Below are 19,982 nucleotides of genomic sequence, written 5' to 3' on the forward strand. Positions count from 1 at the left end.
ATTTGTGCTATTTAAAAAACAAAGTATCCACCCAAGTAGTTTATACTATCAGTAGATATCTCTTAAAAGCAAGGAGGGAAAAAAAACCTCAAACACCTTCTGAGATACAATTCAGCAAAACAGGTTTCTGAAAAGTCAAAAATCTTGTTTCCAATTCAGAGGAACCAGAGCATATCAGTCCCAATATTCTTTTAATGAATTTATTAAAAGGTAGGAATTATACAGAATACTCACTCTGTTCTCCTCCCATCTCCCCCAGAAACTACTTCAGGTCTGAGAGAATAGACGGGGCAGACGGGGGGAGGTAGTGTGCTTATTTTGGTTTTTTTGGGGGTGGGGGGTATGTTTTTTTGTTTGTTGGTTGTTTTGGGCTTTTTTGTTTTCTGTGTTTTTGTTTTACCTTCTGTCACTGAATGAAACTCAAATTTATGGATGGGATGGAAATAGCTGGGAAGAAAATTATGTCTATATACTAGCATTCATTATCAACATCTCTGAATACTTCAGAGTATCTTCAACACCTGTATCCTCAGCTCTATTGAAGTGAGACAGGGAAGTGCTGAAATCCTAAATTAGAAATGGAGAATCAAGGCAGAGTACACTGCCAAGAATTTTCCAGTGTAAAAGTCCGTGCTGCAACAGGGATATAAAGCCAAGCCTCTTAAGCTCTCTATCATATGCTCACTACAGTTTCCTTCCTTGAGAAACAGAACATGTCACCACACAGTACATGGCAAAGTGAACAGCATTCAAAATACCAAAAGACTGTCTCACTGATGACATTTTTTGCCTAAACTTGCTATTTGGTCTGGGGCGGGGCGGGGGGGGGGGAGGCGGGGATAAGGCAGAAAAGCAAAGCACCTGAAGTTGGGATGAGGAGCTATTGTAGGAATTGTGCCATCTATCACACCTCTCTCACTCATGGTAAGAACGCCTCCTGGTTCAAGTAAAGCATTCAAGCGGTCCAGCACAGAAGGGCTATATTCAAAAGAAATTTATATGGTTATAAAAAGGTAACAATTTGGTCTCTTTCTAATCCAAAATCAAAATGGTACCAAGCAAACAGCCAAACAGTTAATTACATTGTGAGGTAACAGGAAAACTATCAACTGCTAAGCTGTCTAAGAAGGAAGACACTCTTCCAGAAAATTTAAGTTACCGGTCCCACGTATTTTTATCAAATGCAAAATATTCAGTTGTGAACCATACAGTAAGAGGCAAAGTCAATTAGGGAGGTCAAGGGATTTACTCAGCGAAATGAATCCACTAAAATCTCCTACTTGCAGAAGTTAACGTTGTCCATCAACAGCCAGTCTCCAGACTGCAGGGCTTGAACCAACATCCCATCCACCCACTCGAAAGTGCCATGGCTGTTATGGTCAGCAGCCTCAGCGTGCTGCTGCTTGAAACGCCGGAACTCTTCTACCAGGTGAGCAAACTCTGAAAGGAAGTATATCTTACATCAAGACTTATATTACTGAGGTAGCTTTCTGTTCCAGTCAAGAAAAATACTAGCTGTTTTGTTAATAAACATATATGCTTCCTTTTTAGAGAAACATAACAGCAGAGGTTCCAACTCTTCAAGTAGCTTCCCATGGGCAAAATCCATGAGGACACAGGGGGTTTGCAAGCACAGAGACATATAAACTAAATATAAACTTTTCTCCCTAAACAGACACTTTTCTCCATCCCTTTGCCCCCCTTAGATGAAACTTGATGGCTATTAATGCCATGTTTTAGACGATGATTTAAAAAAACAAAACCAAAACCACACCACAGCCCATACATTATTCTGCTGAAATATTTAAAGATCAGCTGATTAATGCTGCAGAGAACAAATGCAAAAATAGAATATCTAAATTCCCTTTCTTAAGTATACAAGGTAAGAGCTGTATTGCATCGTATGTTGAGTAGCTCAGTACAGGAGAATTTGAGTGTGGATTACTGGTCGCTACCAGATGTAACTACACAAAAAATAAACCTGAAGAACCATCATTGTAACTTCTTTAGAAGCTAGGCAGTTACGTAAGTAGCAGGAAGCAACAGTATTGACCACAAAAAATGTACAAAACATCCTCAACTTTTCTCAAGCTTTCACTGCAGATTTGTATACTACTCTTATTTTCTTCACAGGAACATACAGTCTTACTCCAAATCACCCACCATACATACCTGCCTTTGAGTAAGAATTTATTTTGTTGTTTAGTCGCTGGGCAAGTACAAGTATTCCCTCCAGTTTGCTCACTAATTCAGCTGTAACACTTCTACCTCCTTCACCCAGAGATTTGGGTTTGTAATTCAGTATGAAATTACTCCAAGCACGCAGCACAAGCTCAGCATCATCTGCACAAATTTCTGTCAGGAGAAGACTGTCCCTTACTAGCGTGCTCACAGCATTCTCCACTTTTTCCAGCAGGCGCTGCCATGGCCTGTTGATATCAACCTGCAAACATGCCATTATGGAGTTAGTTCATCCAGAAGACTGTGGTCTTAAAGCTCCATTTGGTGCTTAAACACCAAGATCACAGCGGACTGGCCACTGTTAGGTAGGCAGGAGAAATACTTCCAATTACTAAAACGGTATTTACCTGTTCAAATCCACCCAGGAGTTCAGTTGTGTCCATTGCACCGTTCATTGCCATGATTTTTAGTCGATGGCCGGTCAGATGGGCCAGCAGCTCAACAAGACTGGTTTTGCCGACAGCTACAGGGCCCACCAGGATTACCATCCAGCTCATGTGCACACATTTCATTATAGACTCGAGGGACTGCAGTGAATGATGCAGAAGTGAAAGACTTCTGCCAGGACGAGGAATATAGTTGCCACGAGAAAGCACTGAATAACCAATCTGGAAGGGGTGAGACATACATGGGTGAGTAAATCAGAGGCAAACGGGAGCTCAGCTATGCAAGTTGCTTCCTTCTCTCTCCAATCACAAAAGCTCTTGTCAACAGCTTACCTGAACGTTATATGGAGTGATGTGAAACTGCCTGGTTCCTGTATACACATCAGCCTCCTGGCCAAAAATGTCTCTAAATATAGATATAACCTAAACCAGAAAGAGCAAAAAAGACACTTATCAGTCTTAAGTTACCCATCATTCTAAAGATTTACTTCTAAAGTAGCATTCCCTCTCAGCTTCACAGCCATGTGATAACAACACAGTTTAATCACAAGTGCCATTTCATTCAAAGTGCAGCAAGTGATTAAAGTGAATGTGAGCTGCCCACAGCAACCCCTTCATTAACCACACCTTCCTGTGACTTGAAATACTGTAATGTTTCTCTTTAACGAAGTACTGGGGAAGAAGTCACTGCATAAATAAGCTCTTTGATAACACACAAAAATATAAATACTACTACAGAAAGAGGAAGGTAAACCCATGAGAAAAATAACCAGTCACATTAAGTAACTTCAGTTTTACAACCTGATTGACTTTTAGTTTAATACCATTTAAATGATGGGAATTTAAACAAAAGCAAAGGATTTCTAGGAAAGAGAGGGACAAGTAGGTGGCAATGTTGGAATAACAACTGCAGTGTTTTAGTAGAAAAAACCTTAAGCAGCGAGTTTAACAGAATGAGGGGAGCAACTCACAGGCAGATGAAAAAAGTGACAGATAAATAAAAGTCAACAAAAGAAATGGAAGCCAGAACAATTTAAAAATGCTGTTAGGGAAGGGCAGAATTACAGGACATTATTTTTACTTACTGCACTGACACAAATGCTTTTTAACCATAACATTAAGAATCTCTCCATATCTCAGTGCATTTTCTCTTCTCTGCTCCCTATCTTCTCTTCCCTCACAAATATGCATGCAATCAATGCCACATCTATAAAAATGTTATTATTTAATACAGAATCAGACAAAAGTATGTTGTGTTGTGCTCTGTTTAAGTCCGTTGTTATTCTACTTGCCTTCATTTACACCAGCTTTCTGCTTTTATACTAGTAGGTAATTAAATTAATATTTTAAAAGACAAGAGGAGCAGGTACATATATATATTCAACTACAAACCCCCAAACAAAGCTGTTTTTCTTTTGTAAGAGGTAAGGTCTATGAATGAATTGCAAAGCACCTTTGTCCTGTTTTCAGCTGGGAAAAAGTTAATTTTCTTCATAGAAGCTGGTAGGAGCCTGTGTTTTGGATTTGGGAAGAGAAAATGTTGATAATGTGCAGATGTTCTGGGTTGTTGCTAAGCAGTCAAGGACTGTCCAGTTTCTCATGCTGGCCTGCCAGCAAGAAGGCTGGGGGTGCATGGGAAGCTGGGAGGGGACACAGCCAGGACAGCTGACCCAGGCTGGCCAAAGGGATATTCCATACCATATGACATCATGCTCAACATGTAAAGCTGGGTGAAGAAGGAAGGTGTGGGGGGATGTTCGGAGTGATGGCATCTGTCTTCCCAAGAAACCATTACGCGTGGTGGAGCCCTGCTTCCCTGGAGATGGCTGAACACCTGCCTGCCCATGGGGAGTGGTGAATGAATTCCTTGTTCTGCTCTGCTTGTGTGCGCAGCTTTTGCTTTACCTATTAAACTGTCTGTATCTCAACACACAAGTTTTCTCACTTCTACTCCTCCAATTCTCTCCCCTGTCCCACTGTGGGGGAGTGAGTAAGTGGCTGCATGGTGCTTAGCTGCTGGCTGGGGTTAAACCAAGACAATCTTCAAATTTACACTTGGATTTCTAGAAATACTTCCTGACAATCTGAAGAGCAAGGAAGGAGAACACACAGCTTACTTTTTCTTTGTCTTCCCTGGTTCTCATTCTTTCTCCATATACCAAAAATACGTGCTGGCCTGGATCATAACATCCTGGTGACTGGTCAACAAGCATAAGCTGGCACCAGCGGAAAAGATCACGTAAGTTGAACTCCCAGGGTCCTCCTTTCTGTCCCCACTTTTTTTCAGCCATTACCTCTTTGTCAATCTGGAAAAAGAAGATATTTAAAAAAAAAAAAGTCTTTTATTCCACCCATGTGCTGGTCTTCAAATATTTAAAAAAAAAAAAACCAAACCAACCAAACAGGTGAACTTCTGCCTTTGGCAATGCTTAAAAGACAGAGGACAATAGAAAGAGCAAGCTGTATTCACTTTTCTGAAGATGTCAGGAACTAAAGTTTTATTTAGTTTGTCTCTCCTCTACTAATCCTCTAACAAGCTCAGTTTTCCTTTTTCCTCTTGCAGTCTATAAATGAGTATTCAATAAGATGCTGTTACAAAAGATTTTATGTAAGGCCACAGAATACTACTTTCTCTTAATATTGCTACACTTTGTTTCATGAGATGAAGATTAAACACAATTTCAGAAGCATGACCACAAATAGAATTCTTACTGAGAATTTTATATCCTGGACTTTGTGCAAAATGGCAGCATCTAAGCCATAAAACAGCTAGTAAGTTGATGCCCTGTAATTAACACTTATTGAAAACCTCTTATATTAGCAAATTTTTAGATCTGAGTATCTCTGAATCCTTTGCCATGGACAAATCCAACCAGAAGAGATTTTTGTTTTATTGATGTCTCAGTGTTCCAGAAGAATGCCACATACCATTACAAGCTTCTGGTTCTGTAAAGGTCAGATGCTGCTTTCACTAACAACATCTCATGATAAAGAGTGGATAAAAAATTCAGACCAGAAACAGAAATACACATTTTGTTTCTTGTTAAGATACAGCTCATTTTGTTTGTGCTTCAAGAATAATCCGTATGTGAGGAAAAATATTATTTTCTCATATGACTTCACCAAGCTACCAAACCATAACTGTTTCCACCATTTGTAGAAAAAAAGCCTTTTATATATGTGTGTATTTTATCTTCTGTGGAAAAATAACACCTTTCCAGTTATCAACCAAGTATCTGACTATAGTCGTAAAAGAATTCAGGTGGGTTTTAGTAGTGTTCTTTATTTTCTTCTGCATGTATTTCCATTCCTCTTTTTCAGCCATTCACTTCTCTATAAAAATGTTTGGAAATACAACATTAGACTTAATTTTTTTAATCCTACACAAAAGAAATTAAAATATATATTTACCTTGTTATTGAAAGCAACCATTTTAGCAATACTACTTTTGTCAATAGCAGGAAACAGCGTATTCCCAATAAACTCCATATCTTCTGCTGACAGTGGATCAACATACACCTGTACAATTAAGAGCATGCTGAGTGTTGATATAGTCAGAAAACTACAAGACAGGATCATGACACAGTTTAAACCAAACAAATAAGCTTGCCTGTGTAAATCTATTAAGAAAGGACTTGGGCAGACCCTTTCTTCCACCTCCTTGTCTGTACGGATTCTGGCATCCAAAAATCTTGGTCTTCTTGTGCTGTACATGAAAATTCATTCCCAATTCTGGAACATAAATCTCTGCTCTGTGGTCAAAGCATGCGTTTAGTCCCTCTAATACAGACTGAGAAGCCAGATTCAACTGAGGAAAGAAATAAGGATACAATATTAATGCTCCAGAAAACACTTTAGCATGATCTCTAGTTTAACAGGCTAGGATACACAGAAGGTAAAATTCAATTTCCTTGTAGTTACATGACTGTTATATGTTATTACTTCCAGCTAGACTGTTATTACACTGGAGCAACAAAACTATAACTAACAGTTTTCCTTATGTGCATTTGCTATTTTTGTACTGTGTTTTCACCATGGTAACAAAATAGTTCTCCATTGTAAAATCTGCATGTTCAAGATGTTTCTTCTGAATATATGTTCATATATTTGTGACATCCAGAGTGTTTTGTTTGCTTGTTTGTTTTTTTAAATTAAGGCAGTCTGGGATATTTAAGTATCACTGTTATTTAAAAAGTGGCATTCTTCACAACAGGAAAAAAGGTATACAAACAGCTAAAGAATTTAAGATTTTGCACTCTGCAATAATTAGAATACATGACATCGAGCTCTGCATGCACATGTCTGAAAATACTTGCTACTTGGCACACGAACAAACCTGTGGTGGCAGGATACTTTATAGTGGCAAAATGGAACTCTTCTTCATCTCAATTAAATTAGTACCCCAACACAGTGTACCAGTCCCAGCAAACTGCCTTCTATTTCAGTGAAGTTATATCTACGTAAGTAAGAGCATCTGTACCAAAACTACTGTTAACATTCTTCCCAAAAAACCTTCAAATATATATCAGATCTAACCTTGGTTTTCTGCAGTAATTTTGGCTGGGATTCAATCTTTGCTGTCTTGTTTAAAAAAGGTCTAGTCAAAGCTAGTCTTTTACATTCCCTCTATGGAGGGCCAATGGGCAGAGGGACTTAGTAGAGGGAGATTAATTTTCTCTTAAGTGGAACGATCACTTTCAACAGGGCACTAGAGGCACATAACTAAAATGAAGCCAAATTTAACTAAGTCATCAACCCTCAAAGGTATTTAACCTACATTGTCAAATCATCACCTTCGCTCTTCCAGAACATTCCATTTTATTTGTGCCCCAAACTTGAATTTACCTCATCTAACACAATCCAGTGTCCAGCCTTTAATCCTGCTAGTAGTGGTCCATCACGCCAGGCAAATTCTCCTCCCTTCCCACCTTCAACAGGCAAGTCTGTCCCAAACAAGTCTGTCACATCCTTTGGGAGTAGAGAATGCGGGGGAGAAAAAAAAAATTCACACAACTCCACAGAAGTTCATAAACAGCCCCTGTTAAACCTTACCTCACATTTTCTCCCTCCCCTTTAAATCAAGATAAAAATGTAGGTATTACATTTCAGTAACTGCAAGCTGCTAAAAGCTTTTCCGTGATAGGATTCCAGTGACCAGCTACTATATTTAACAGCAAAAAAAATAAATTGGAACAGAAAAGCTAAAAAGCCTTAAAGCTGTTTCCAAGTAACTTTACAGAATCTAAGAAAAAGACAGTAGACAAAGATATGCATGTCTTCACTTGAAAAGAACAGAAAAATCTGGGAATTGGCATTCGCTCACAGAAGCTCACTGCTCTTTCTGGTTCTCCCTTCCCATTTAGTTTTTTCTCGAGACCAAGAAGGAAAAACTGACATTTCAAACTCACTGCCAAAGTTAAAAAGAACTATGCTTTTTAAGTTAAACAAAATCTCCCTTCTCCATAAACATTAAGTTACAAAGATAATATTCTACCGTTTGCTCAGACAGGTTGATTCGAACGAGACAGTTTCCCGAGGCTTTTGCCAGGGCAGCAACTAGACTGGTCTTGCCCACACCTGGTGACCCCTCCAACAAAATAGGTTTGTTAAGCTGTAGGGCTCTTAACAGTCTTTGTGCATTCACTGCTGTAGTCCCAGCATTTAGAGCATAATCTGTAATGCTGTTTCTCTGGAGAACTGGGCCTAAAACAAAGGAAAGAATTAAATAGAATTACAAGAAAACATTTAAACCAGAATGTTCATACTGGAGCTGCTGACAGTGTGCTTCTGAAAAAGATCATTCTGCCTCTTAATTGCTGATCTCACCACAGCAAGCAATGGAGATCAAGCTTGTATCCCGTTCTCGGAGATCAAGCACATATACTTCCTGTGTGACCCACAGCTGTGTCGCAGCCCATCTCTGCGTATTTATGCTGAATTCTGCAAAAAGCATATGAATACACGGTATATTTTGCCATGAAACTTCAACACTTCCTGGTTCATGACCCAAACTAGAGATCTATCACTGAAAAAAATCATAAATCTGTCCTTGCATTTCAGAGACATGGACCTACAACTCAAAAGCAGCTTTTGAAAATTTGACACTGAAGGATACAATTCAGTCACATTACAGAACAACATATTAATCTGTTCCATACGCTGCTAGTTCTGTGAAAGAAGAGTTCTTTAATTGAAGTGTGCTTCTAGGCACATATTTTCTTTACTGTTATTATGATGTACAGTGAGGAGGGAGTACAGAGCTTGTCTGCCAAATTCCAGCCAGTATAGCTCACTGGGACATCACTCTCTGAATTCCATAATACAGCATTTCTCAGGTATACAAGATATTAATCACCAATTTATCTTGCACATCTCGATACCTGTTCAGTATGAAAGAGATCCTTCCTTTTGTGATCTAATTAGCAGAGGGAAACTAGGCAATTTACAAAAAAGCATTACCTTGTACAACTTTATGTGTGACTAATATGAACCGTAAATATTAAAATGTTCAAAAATGAATGATTAACACAGCATTAGGAACACATAGTTCCATGTACTGAAAACTAACCAGCTGAACTAGAAAGCTCACAGTCATCATCTTTTAGTCCCATCACTGTATTTTAAGGGCAGAAAGCAATATTTGCAATAGTCCCATTTGCATTAGTTTGTCACATGAGGAACTGAAATGCAGTGTCTAAGTGATTTTGCAAAAAGTGCAGCAAATCTTTGAGAGGCTACAGCAAGGCAGGGCATTACTCTCCATTCTGTTTAGCATTGTACCCAGGACCCCTGCTTCCCATGCTTTGCACAAGGCCCAGGATGAGCTGTAGCTTTAGTTAGTGGCAGTTAGCAGACATTCTGACCATGCAAAGTGACAGGAAATTACAACTCAAAATTGAAGAAGCTTTGTTACACTGAAAAAGTCTACTAAAATTAGGCCATTAACCAGCAATTTTAAAAAGTAATAAGAGAAAGCAATTAACAGATGTGTCTTCTTAATAAATGTGATTGAGTTGTAATCAACACACTTCGAGGAAAAAAAGGCATTTTTCTAAGGCTTGAGAACAAACTACAAACTGTTCTGTAATGGTTCAGATGTCCTACTTATATTTAGTGAGTAACAGAACTCCTGGAAATAAAAAACACAGAATAAATATCCACCCACTCCCACAAAGTCTCTTGCCTCTTGGAATAAAAAAGGGGTGGATTCCCATAAAGTTGTCCATCCATACAAACTCCTTCTCCTTTGTTCTATCATAAATTTTTAGTTCATCCTTCTGATAATCAGTCAAATCAAGGAACTGACTCATTTTCTCGCATAAGAATGTCAGGCATTTTTCACGAGCTAATAAAACTGTATCAGCTGAGCAGGATGTTGCACCTGTAATTAGAAAAGTGTGCTTTACAAACATAACTAGGCACGTTCATCTGATGACTACAAACTCAATTCCTTCACAGATGCCATTTTTGTGCAGTATTCTGCTTCAGGTTTATATTTCATGTTAGTGCTTTTGCTTGCCAGTGCTTCCAGTGCTATTTACCATAGACAAATTGTTCTGCAAGCACTTTGCAGCTTTCTCCTCCACTGCGCAACAGACATTTTAAAAGGACACATTATTTCCAAAACCCTTTCTTCTACCATCACTATCATCCTGATCCCTTGCCATAGTCCCCCCCAGGCCTTCGTTCCCTGCATTTTTTGTGGCTTTTCACTTTTTCCGCACTCCCATATACTTATCAGCATATTTATCAGCTGGGCCAGTGGCCAAACATGAAAAGATGCATTATGAACTGTACACATGACACAGGCTAGCATGCACAGATGCTGACCTGTGGGCTGGGAGAGAGAGAATAATATGTGGCCATGTAATTAAGTACCATATCAGCCCAGAAGACTCAATAAAAATCCCAGGCTTTCTTAATTTGTTGCTAGCCTCTGTAATATTATTATTACTACTACCTCTAATTTACTTAAGTTTGCTGTATTATTCAAACTCTTGCTACTGAAACACAAAAAAGGTGTATGAAATACAGGATATTGTTAAACGGAAGAGAAAACTCCCAGAAGAATTCTATGCTGCCCTAAAGCATTTTGTTTGCATTCTACTCAAACATCTTAATTTAAATATATATCTTTATATTTTCTGCTACCAAATGAGCACTGAAGACTTACCCGATCCTATTCCATCAATGTATACCAAACATGCAGCATGGATAAAAGACATCATTGGAGAAATGTAAAGAAGGCTATATTCCTTGGCAGAATTCGACTCTTCATCCTCTACCATAACATTCATAAAATTAACCCACGACAAGGCATCTCGCACACTGAGAATACACTGGCGACCAAACTCTTGATTAGTCAGCCATTCAACAAAGTCCATCATAAGCTCTGCTATGTCTGCCCCTGAAAAGAGAGTAAAAAAAATACCAAAGTATTTGGTATGGTAGTTACCAAATAATTTTATTGGTCACATCTACTACATTGTTATATGATAAGCATCACTAAAGCAGGTACAGCTGTAATGCAGGAGCAACATGGATGGGTACTCTATATCCTAACAGGTAGGATAACTGAAGAGCAAGTCCTGTTCTGTCACTACAGATCCTTTAAAATTCAAGTAACAAGAGAGAAACAAGTGATTAATAGTAACAAGTGAAGCTGCTGGCAGAAAATGAAGTGCCAGTTCTTTCAGCACCTTACACTGAAATGAAGATTTGCCACTGAATGACTGGGGATAATTCAACTACCTGAACGGTGAAGTAAATACAGCCTTGATCTTACTTCTGGCTAGCGATATGACAAACACAATGAATGAAGAACAAAGTCCAAAATATTTCAAAAGTGTCCTCAGAGGTGTACTTACAAGAAAAAGGAACACAGTGGTATAAATTCTGAGGAAAGTTTAGCAGCCCCCAAACCCATTTTTTTCTTAACAATGTTTGAATTCCAACACAGAGAAATACCCACCTTGATTGTTTATTCCACCCAAAGACAATCCTGGATGAAGATTGTGTTTTACAATCTGTATCAAATCATCACGGCCATTGCTTTGTGGACACCATATTTCTGTAAATCTGTTGCGCAATGCAGGAGAAAGCTGCGAACGAGCAGAACAACATGGCAATTCAATTTACATTACATCATATTACTTAAGGTTGCAGTTAGCTGACAGCCTTGTAGCCACAGTGCTTGTGAACAATAAAGTGAACAAGCCAGACCTTTCCTTCTAATTTTGACAGGGCCACTTCATAATAAAATCTTTGAGAGAATATGGATTTTAAGATTTCTAGTAGTGGCATCAATGCAGGAAAGAGGTGATAAATGAGTAAGTTCAAAAGCACATGGGAAGAAACTGAACTGGTTTGCAAGCACCAAGGCTCTATTTCATTCTAGGACATCCTGTATCAAACAATGGCTATGTAATCTCTCTTTGCTTACAGAATCAAACTGCCACGTGGACATTTGCTTTCGATTACAACTCATTTCTGCAATTCCTCCCTTCCTCTGGCTGAATTAGTCAAGCAAAAATCATCAGTGCAAACGCAATGCAGAAATAAATCCCCTTTAAACGCATGGCTTTACAATGAGCTGTTCCGTACTGTAGAAACCACATTAAAAGGAGTATACATCTACCCATGTCCTTTTGGGTAGAAGAGCTTATAGCTCTTTTTTTCAGTCCTAGCTCCCAACACTGTTTAAAAGTTTCAGGTTTTGTTGGGTTTTTTTTTTTTACCTGTCTTAAGTTACTTAAAGCTGAACTCCAGAAACAGATTTTTTTCATTTAATGAGAAAGGTCTTTTGGGATGTGATGTCCATATTCACTGACAATGACAAGATGACTTCTATCACCTTTCTGAACAGTATGAGGGAGAATAATCTATCGCGCAACTTCCCACTACTCCAGACTCATGCTAGAGCTGGATTTACTTGCTCCACAAGCCACATTTCCTGTAGTTGAAAGTATTCTACATATCAAGCCTACCTGAAATATTCAGAGGCCCAAAGTTTTCTCTGACATTCTGCTGAGTATTGACTTACATTGTTAAAATGACAGCACACAGAAGTGATAGAAAACAGATACAACCCAATCCTCCTTTACTGATGAGGCAGATGCCTACTAGGAAGCACTGGATGCCAGAATTGGCACGATGCATTTTTACATTGCACTTCCAATCACTAACGAGTGAATGTTGGTTGTGAATGCTCTACTTCCAGTTGCTTTGACATTTACCTCTTTTTTCCCAAAGTCACCTCCTGGGTTCATGGTAGCAAGGATACGAAATTTCTTTCCTGCAACTAGCAGTTCTACTTCATTTTCCTCATCATCTTGACCACCTTTTTCAGCAAGTACCAATGTCTTTTCAGCTTCAAGAACACTAGAGAGAAGGTTAAAAAAAATGGTTTATTTTAAATTTCATTTCACACTTCAAAAGGTCACTTCAAAATGAAAAAATAACATGAATTGGCCTGATTAAAATTTTATTGCCCCAGAATTCATATTAGATATTTAAAATTTGTTCATCCTCCCTAATTGAGAACATTTCTGATTTTGTGCAGAAGGAAACTCTACCCAACCTTGTTGATAAGGTTCCGTTCAAATGATCTGTCAAAAAACTTACCTAAAAAGTATACATGTCACAGCTTTCTTTACAAAAGCAATGGTAAAATTTATATTCATAGGAGCTAGATAAGGAAATCTGCACAATGAACCAGTCTTCAAGCTGACGGACTACACATCTGAGAAGCATTCTACTAGGTTTCTGTGGTTTGGGGGGGGGGGGGGGATTTTGTTTCTTTTATTATCTGTACTTCACTGTACACTAAGAGCTGTAAAAGTTTGAGCTGTTACCCGTTTAGAAAGACACTGCTTAGTATCACTGTCAAAACAAAGAGATGAACTGAACTTTATGAAAGAGTGATACCTGCAATGATGCAATGAAAATAATCCAGATTGTAACACAGGGGGTTTGGATATGCTAGAAAAAATAGCTTCTAGTCATCTTAATATAATGGGTAATGGAAAAAGACTAAAATGAGGGTTATTGCTGCAAGCAGATAATGAAATGAAATTTATGTTTTATTACATTTTACACACACAAAAGAGGGAAATAACTAGATTTTGTTTCTGGTATTTTAAAAGGTTTTCAAGAGCTCACTGACAGGCTGAAAATATTAATATTGTAGATGATAAATTGGAGATTTTACTTTTAGTTTTATTTTTCCAACTTGATTCATGCTGTAAACTGTCTTTAGATACTTTTTAAACTGCTTCAACTGAACTAGGGTTTATGTTCTTAATTTCTTTATCCAGAGACATGAGCTATTGAATAAAGAGAATCCTTTCATCATCTTATTTTTGTCCATGAAACAAATACAGCAATTTGAGTGCAGATTAGTCTGCAGCAGCACTATAAAGCCAAATGGAAAATAATGGCACCAACTATAGCATTCAATACCAACATAATCAGTGTACCAACATATGTCAAGCAAACAGATACATGTCTGCTTTCTAATCAAAGTACCTTTTATTTTTCCAGGTAAGTTCAGACATCAAGACTTAGGCAAGACAAGGCATCTTGTCTTGCCTTACAATCTTTGCCCCTAGCTGTAATTAAAATTTCAAGCAGCAAAAATTGTTCAATTATTACTGTGATTAAAACCAGCACCTCTGTCAGATAGATGACAATTAGAAAAACAAAGCAAACTGTAACAGAAGTTGAAATACAAACATCAACAAGGCCAGAGTCATGTGGGTCATTCTTCCTTTCAGCAAGAACTATATGATTAAGAGAGCAGCTCACCCAGACCAGGAAACAAATGTGCCTAAAAGAAGCTAGATTTACCCCGCTCATGTTTGTACAATGCATAGACACACTGAGGATACTTAATACACCTTTAAGACGTACCTGTTAAGTCGCTCTAGTACAGAATCATCAGCTAAAGAAATCTCATCAAGGAGAAAAAACCCCTCCTCTTTCATTGCTAAAACAAGAGGTCCATCACACCACTCAAAGAGCCTAGAACCATCAGATTCCTCCTAAGAAATGGAAAAGGAAGTGAAAAGTCATTAATGACTGCTACTTTTTCCTTCCATGGTCATACTATCCAAACTACTATCGATGCAAGACAAACCTGGTCTTTTGACCTCTGTCTCACTGGTCGCAGCCCTCCCAGGAAGTCTGAAGTCTCCATATGCAAGTGGCAATTCACTGAATATAGCTTCTGATTTGTTAATGCTGCAAACATCTGACAAATGGTAGTTTTACCACACCTGCAACAAAGTAATTTAATTGAAAGGGAAGAATGAAAAAAAAAAAAAAAAATCAGCTCACTTTGGACAGGATTCACTTTCATTGAAGAGTTATGAGGTAAAGGCCCAGTGTACAAATTTCCTTCTGCTCCTTTCCTTGGAAGGAATGTATGCAAAGTGAAGCCATTTTTGGCACAATTGTTGCTGACTTGCACAAGATGCTTTTAGTTAAATTTAAATCAATATCTGCATTGATGGATTTCTGCAGGTTCAAAGTCAAATTTATTTCAGCCTGCCCCTACAGGTACTCAACGAACTTAACATTTCATGGAACTGGAGATGCTACATGCCTAGACAAAGCCTATGTCTGAGGGAATAAACTACTGAGTACCTAGAGTACTCATTTATTACCTAAATAATTTTACTCTCCCTTTTCTTGCATTTTTTTTTCCTTCTTTCCCATCAAAATGTACTCTCCAAATTTATAACCAGCACAGAAGCAGACAGCATCTACTTCCACGACCTCCTTTACAGCACACAAGGCAGGGACTGGGAGAAGTAGTAGTAGCAAGGCTATATTCAAGTTCTTAAAACATGTAAAGCAAATGTGCTCTTAAACAGAAAAATGTTACAATTTCCCAAAAGCAGCCTCTCCAGTGAGGCACAGTGACATTCTGTAGGGCAACTTGTGAAAGGCAGGGACAGAAGTCAGCTCATTTAAATGTTACTACTTTCTATATAATTTCTACGTAGTTATACACAATGCAGATAACCCCATTAAAGACTTGTGCTGAAAGAGATACAACTCTTCCCCTCAAAAGGGAACTGTGAAAAACAGCAGCTGAAGTCTGCCATGACAGAGGCTTAAATGTCCCAGATCAAAGCAGCACTGAAGGCCACACAATCATTTTGCATCTGACTCAGTGGCTGGTGCAGCACTACAAAGAACTGCATAATAAAAAGCAAGGTTACCCAGTGTCTCCCACCAGCAGTACTGGTTCACCAAACTCCAGAGCTCGGCCCACCAAAATTGCAAGTCTCCTCATCCCTCGAGTCCAGACAATATGGTTAAAATCTCTGTCCATGACCGACATCCACGTGGAAGGTTTAGCTGCGCAACACAAAGCAATCCATCAGCTTGAGTCGCATTTAGAGAACTACCAGTGTGGTCCTTCTAGGAAACTCACCCAGTAGCTTTTTGACGCTTTCCCCTGAGAAGAGAGACTCAGGATATAGTTTTTTCTTGAAGTGTTTTTCAAGGACACTCTGAATAATATCCACCTCCTCCTGTTTCCTGACTCTGCCTGCCAAAAGCATAAAACCTATAGAACAGAGGAAGACAAAAAGCAATTACTTCCTGGTTAATCAGCAACAAAAATTTATACTTAAGAACTGGGGTTAGAAAGCAATTCTACAGACACTTTGAAAACCTGAGGTAGCAGGGCTCACCATCATTTGCTAAGTGCTGAAGCCAGTCATACTCCTTTTCCAGCTGTTCTGCCAATCTGTACCTTTCAGCCCAACGAAACAGATCCCGCAGTGTAATGAACCCATGCTTCCCAGCAAACACCGTTGAACCTCTGCGGTAAGACTATCATAAGAACAAAACGTGAGCCATTTTTTCATGAACCTGTCCAAACACTTAAAGCAAAGCTAATCAGAGCTCTCCGATATGACACTTCTTCAAACAAACTGTATGAAAAAAAAAAGTCTAGTACAGTCGTGACTCCCAGACTGAAATTACCTTTAAGCAGGTATTTGATAGGTACCAGGAACAAAATAATATAGATAATAATAAATAGAAATACTAAGAAGAAAATAGGTACCTGGTATAAAACAAAATCCAAGCAAAAGATTAGGTTCTACACCAAAACTTATGTTAGCAAGTGTTCTCTGGTTTGTGCTGCTGCAACTGCTTGTAAATACAAAATAGTTTCAGCTACATACTAAGTAACTAACACAGGGGTGTCAGAACACATCCAAAATTATTGCTTAAAAAAAAAATACCAAATTTAGCATGACCTAAAGACAGCTACAAATCCAATACTGTGCTTTGGATCCAGAGCAAGGTATTATTCTACACATCAAATCCCAAGGCCTTTGGTTGCTAATTGTTTTGTTGCTAGCTTTCTCTCAGTTCTGACATCACCTTCCCTATCCTCTATCTTAATCACTGAACTAAGTACTTTGGTGGGTTCTCTTCCATCAATTATTGTTTAGGTTTTTAAATATCTGCCAGTTAGCAACAGCTCCCCCCTTCAAAGGAATTTCTATTACTTTGTGCTGAAATATGTTTGCATGTCTTCTACAAAAAGAAGAAAGACTCTCATACTTGCAGGTCTAACATGACTTTGACAAGCTTGCTGCAATAAGAAGGTGGCAAACTGCATCGCTTGTGCAGGATGGTTTCCAGTTCAGCACTTGGCAGTTCATCAAAATGCAGTTCCACAAAACGATTTCTGAAGGCTCTGGACAAAACCTAGAATATGAGGACATACTATTGCTTGAACTTTTTCCTTTGATATTCCCCGTATCTTCCTCTACACATCCAAAGGAAATATGGATAGTGTTATAGCATACAAACTAGCACATATGCATAAACATTGAAAGAAAGCAGAAGAGACAGCCTGGATGAGGACAAGAGCTTTAAAATGTGTTGTGTTTTAACTGCGGCAGGCAGCTAAGCACCAAGCAGCCACTCGCTCACTCACTCCCTCTACAATGGGATGGGGGAGATCATTAGAAGAGTAAAAGTGAGAAAACTCATGGGTTGAGATAAAGACAATTCCAGTGGTAAAGTGAAAGCTGCACACACAAAGCAAAATTAGGAATTCATCCACTACTTCCCATCAGTAGGTAGGTGTTCAGCCATTTCCAGGAAATCAGGGTTTTATCATGTGCAATGGTTATTTCGGGAAACAAACACTGAACATCCCCCCTTCCTCCCTCTCCCCCCCAGTTCTAATTGCTGAGCACGACATCATATGGTGTTAGATATCCCTTTGGTCAGTTGGGCTCAGCTGTCCCAGCTGTGTGCCCTCCCAGCTTCTTGTGCACCCCCAGCCTACTCACTGGCAGGGCAGGGTGAGGAGCAGAAAAGACCTTGACTCTGTGTAAGCACTGCTCAGCAATAACTAAGACATCCCTGTGTTATCAACGCTGTTTTGGTCAGAAATCTAAAACATAGCACCATACCAGTCACTATGAAGAAAATTAACTATTCCAGCCAAAACCAGCACAAAATAAGATGTCAATAGCTCAAGTCAAATCTCTTCTCCAGTGCTTTTGAGGAAGAAATGCTGAGTCAAATATAATATACATGAACTCCAGTTCAGTAAAGCACTTAAATCTCAACTACTCAAAATGAATTAGAAATTTGGTATCTGCAAAACATGCAACTAACCTAAACAGAACCCAGCTGTACCAAAAGTTAGTCCACCACCACCTCATCTCTACCTCTTGAGAATTTGTTAATTCTGTGCTACGCATCACAAAGTATTCACATCACACTTCTATATACAGGAGACATTAATTCCCTACAGTTGTAGCTACTCAAAGGAAGACACTGTACAGACCTTTCTGCCACCATAGAGTCCTGGAGGATTCTGTGTAGCAAACAGCATAAAGCGAGGGTGGGCTTTGACAACTTCCTGGGTCTCAGTAATGAACAGCTCCCTGTTATCATCCAACAAACGGTTGAGAGCCTCCAGAACATCAGTGGGAGCCAAATTCAGTTCGTCTAGAACAATCCAGTAACCCTTTCTCATTGCATCTATGAGAATGCCTTGGAGTGAACAGAAAAAGTTCTAGTTAAAAATCTAACAAACTAAATCTAACAGAAGCATGCATTCAGATAAGTTTAGCAACCAGTTTTCACTTAGTATAAATGCTAATTCAGAGATGGAAGCAACAGTATTGTCTAAGTTGTTGAATTCTTTTCTTTATGTCCAACAGGACAAGTATGATGAGACAAACATGAACTCTTAAGAATTCACTGAAATTCACATAAGCGATTATCATTAATATGCAACTACTAACTAGACAGGTCATCTCTCCATTGTAATAAAAGACAAGTTAAGCCGAAGAGAAAAAGCAGTGAATTGAGACAGGAATTTGGAGTAAATATAATATGTCCACTCACCTTCCTTAAACATCAACTTCCCAGAGGCATCTGAGGTGTAACAGCCAATATATTCCTGGATGTCAGTATGCTCATGATTGTTAATCCTTACACAGTGATTCCCAGTAGCAGCAGCCAACCAGCGAATTAAACTGGTTTTACCAACAGAGGTCTCTCCTTGAATCAGTACTGGATGAATCCTAAAAGGGGTAATGAAAATAGTGGTTTAGAAGCATGGGTCATATCTTTCTCGTATACAAGATATCAACATTATTTGAAATTTTCACAGATCTACATTACCAAACTACCTTACCAAAATATCACTACTTAACTCACTTGGAGTATCCGATATCATACATTAACAGGGGAACATAAGTAACTTTACCCACAAATGCTAACTGCTACCCATGAAGCTTTACATAGCAGTGCGAAATAAGCAGGTTATTCTAACTGCAAATTTCTAGATTATCATTTAAATAAAACTAGGTATGGCAGTAAAATGGTTTAAGGAGACAAGAAATACACATATAAATTTAAGTCACTGTATAATGAAAAGTTAACTGTGAAGTAGGAGCAAAATGGACATTACTCATGCCAAACAATAAAGGCTAGATAGGCACCACTCGAGGCCCAAACAAACATCTTAAATTTAGCTTTTTAATGGAAAAGTTGTAACAGGCTTACCCTGCAGAAACAACTCTGGCAATGTCTTTCAGATTAAGCTTAACTGAAGGGGTTAGCACATAAGTCTCATCTACAGCTGGTTCTTTATCCCCAGCTGAAATCCAGTATCCTTCTATGAGTATAAATCTCCCTCCTTGAGGTTTTGGTATTTGCTAAGGAGACATGACAGAAATAACAGATTATACAAATGAGCTTCAATTTCCTCATGACAACAACTACTGTTACACCACTGCAACATATTCTGTAAGAAGTCATTTTAAATAATCCCTGAGCGCTCCTGCAGTAGAGCACTGTGAG

The 19,982-nt window shown here is 38.6% G+C and overlaps 1 protein-coding gene across 1 annotated transcript in view; it reads right to left on the reverse strand.

The window, feature by feature from the left end:
- MDN1 (midasin AAA ATPase 1) overlaps nucleotides 1-19,982 on the reverse strand; it is a gene marked incomplete at both ends in the record, with an annotated part of 103,955 nt that overhangs the window by 52,737 nt on the left and 31,236 nt on the right. Inside the window, 23 exons of the mRNA XM_081998091.1 lie at nucleotides 862-978; nucleotides 1,281-1,440; nucleotides 2,173-2,443; nucleotides 2,589-2,849; nucleotides 2,961-3,050; nucleotides 4,745-4,933; nucleotides 6,039-6,146; nucleotides 6,238-6,435; nucleotides 7,473-7,595; nucleotides 8,122-8,330; nucleotides 9,799-10,008; nucleotides 10,801-11,034; nucleotides 11,599-11,728; nucleotides 12,863-13,007; nucleotides 14,538-14,668; nucleotides 14,764-14,902; nucleotides 15,854-15,992; nucleotides 16,069-16,203; nucleotides 16,331-16,472; nucleotides 17,214-17,360; nucleotides 18,457-18,665; nucleotides 19,023-19,201; nucleotides 19,686-19,837. Of these exons, the coding sequence (XP_081854217.1) occupies nucleotides 862-978; nucleotides 1,281-1,440; nucleotides 2,173-2,443; nucleotides 2,589-2,849; nucleotides 2,961-3,050; nucleotides 4,745-4,933; nucleotides 6,039-6,146; nucleotides 6,238-6,435; nucleotides 7,473-7,595; nucleotides 8,122-8,330; nucleotides 9,799-10,008; nucleotides 10,801-11,034; nucleotides 11,599-11,728; nucleotides 12,863-13,007; nucleotides 14,538-14,668; nucleotides 14,764-14,902; nucleotides 15,854-15,992; nucleotides 16,069-16,203; nucleotides 16,331-16,472; nucleotides 17,214-17,360; nucleotides 18,457-18,665; nucleotides 19,023-19,201; nucleotides 19,686-19,837 (3,818 nt within the window). The remainder of the gene's footprint in view (nucleotides 1-861; nucleotides 979-1,280; nucleotides 1,441-2,172; nucleotides 2,444-2,588; nucleotides 2,850-2,960; nucleotides 3,051-4,744; nucleotides 4,934-6,038; nucleotides 6,147-6,237; nucleotides 6,436-7,472; nucleotides 7,596-8,121; nucleotides 8,331-9,798; nucleotides 10,009-10,800; nucleotides 11,035-11,598; nucleotides 11,729-12,862; nucleotides 13,008-14,537; nucleotides 14,669-14,763; nucleotides 14,903-15,853; nucleotides 15,993-16,068; nucleotides 16,204-16,330; nucleotides 16,473-17,213; nucleotides 17,361-18,456; nucleotides 18,666-19,022; nucleotides 19,202-19,685; nucleotides 19,838-19,982) is intronic.

Source organism: Phaethon aethereus, assembly GCF_964289735.1.
Source record: "Phaethon aethereus genome assembly, chromosome: 3".
NCBI classification, from domain to species: Eukaryota; Metazoa; Chordata; class Aves; order Phaethontiformes; family Phaethontidae; genus Phaethon; species Phaethon aethereus.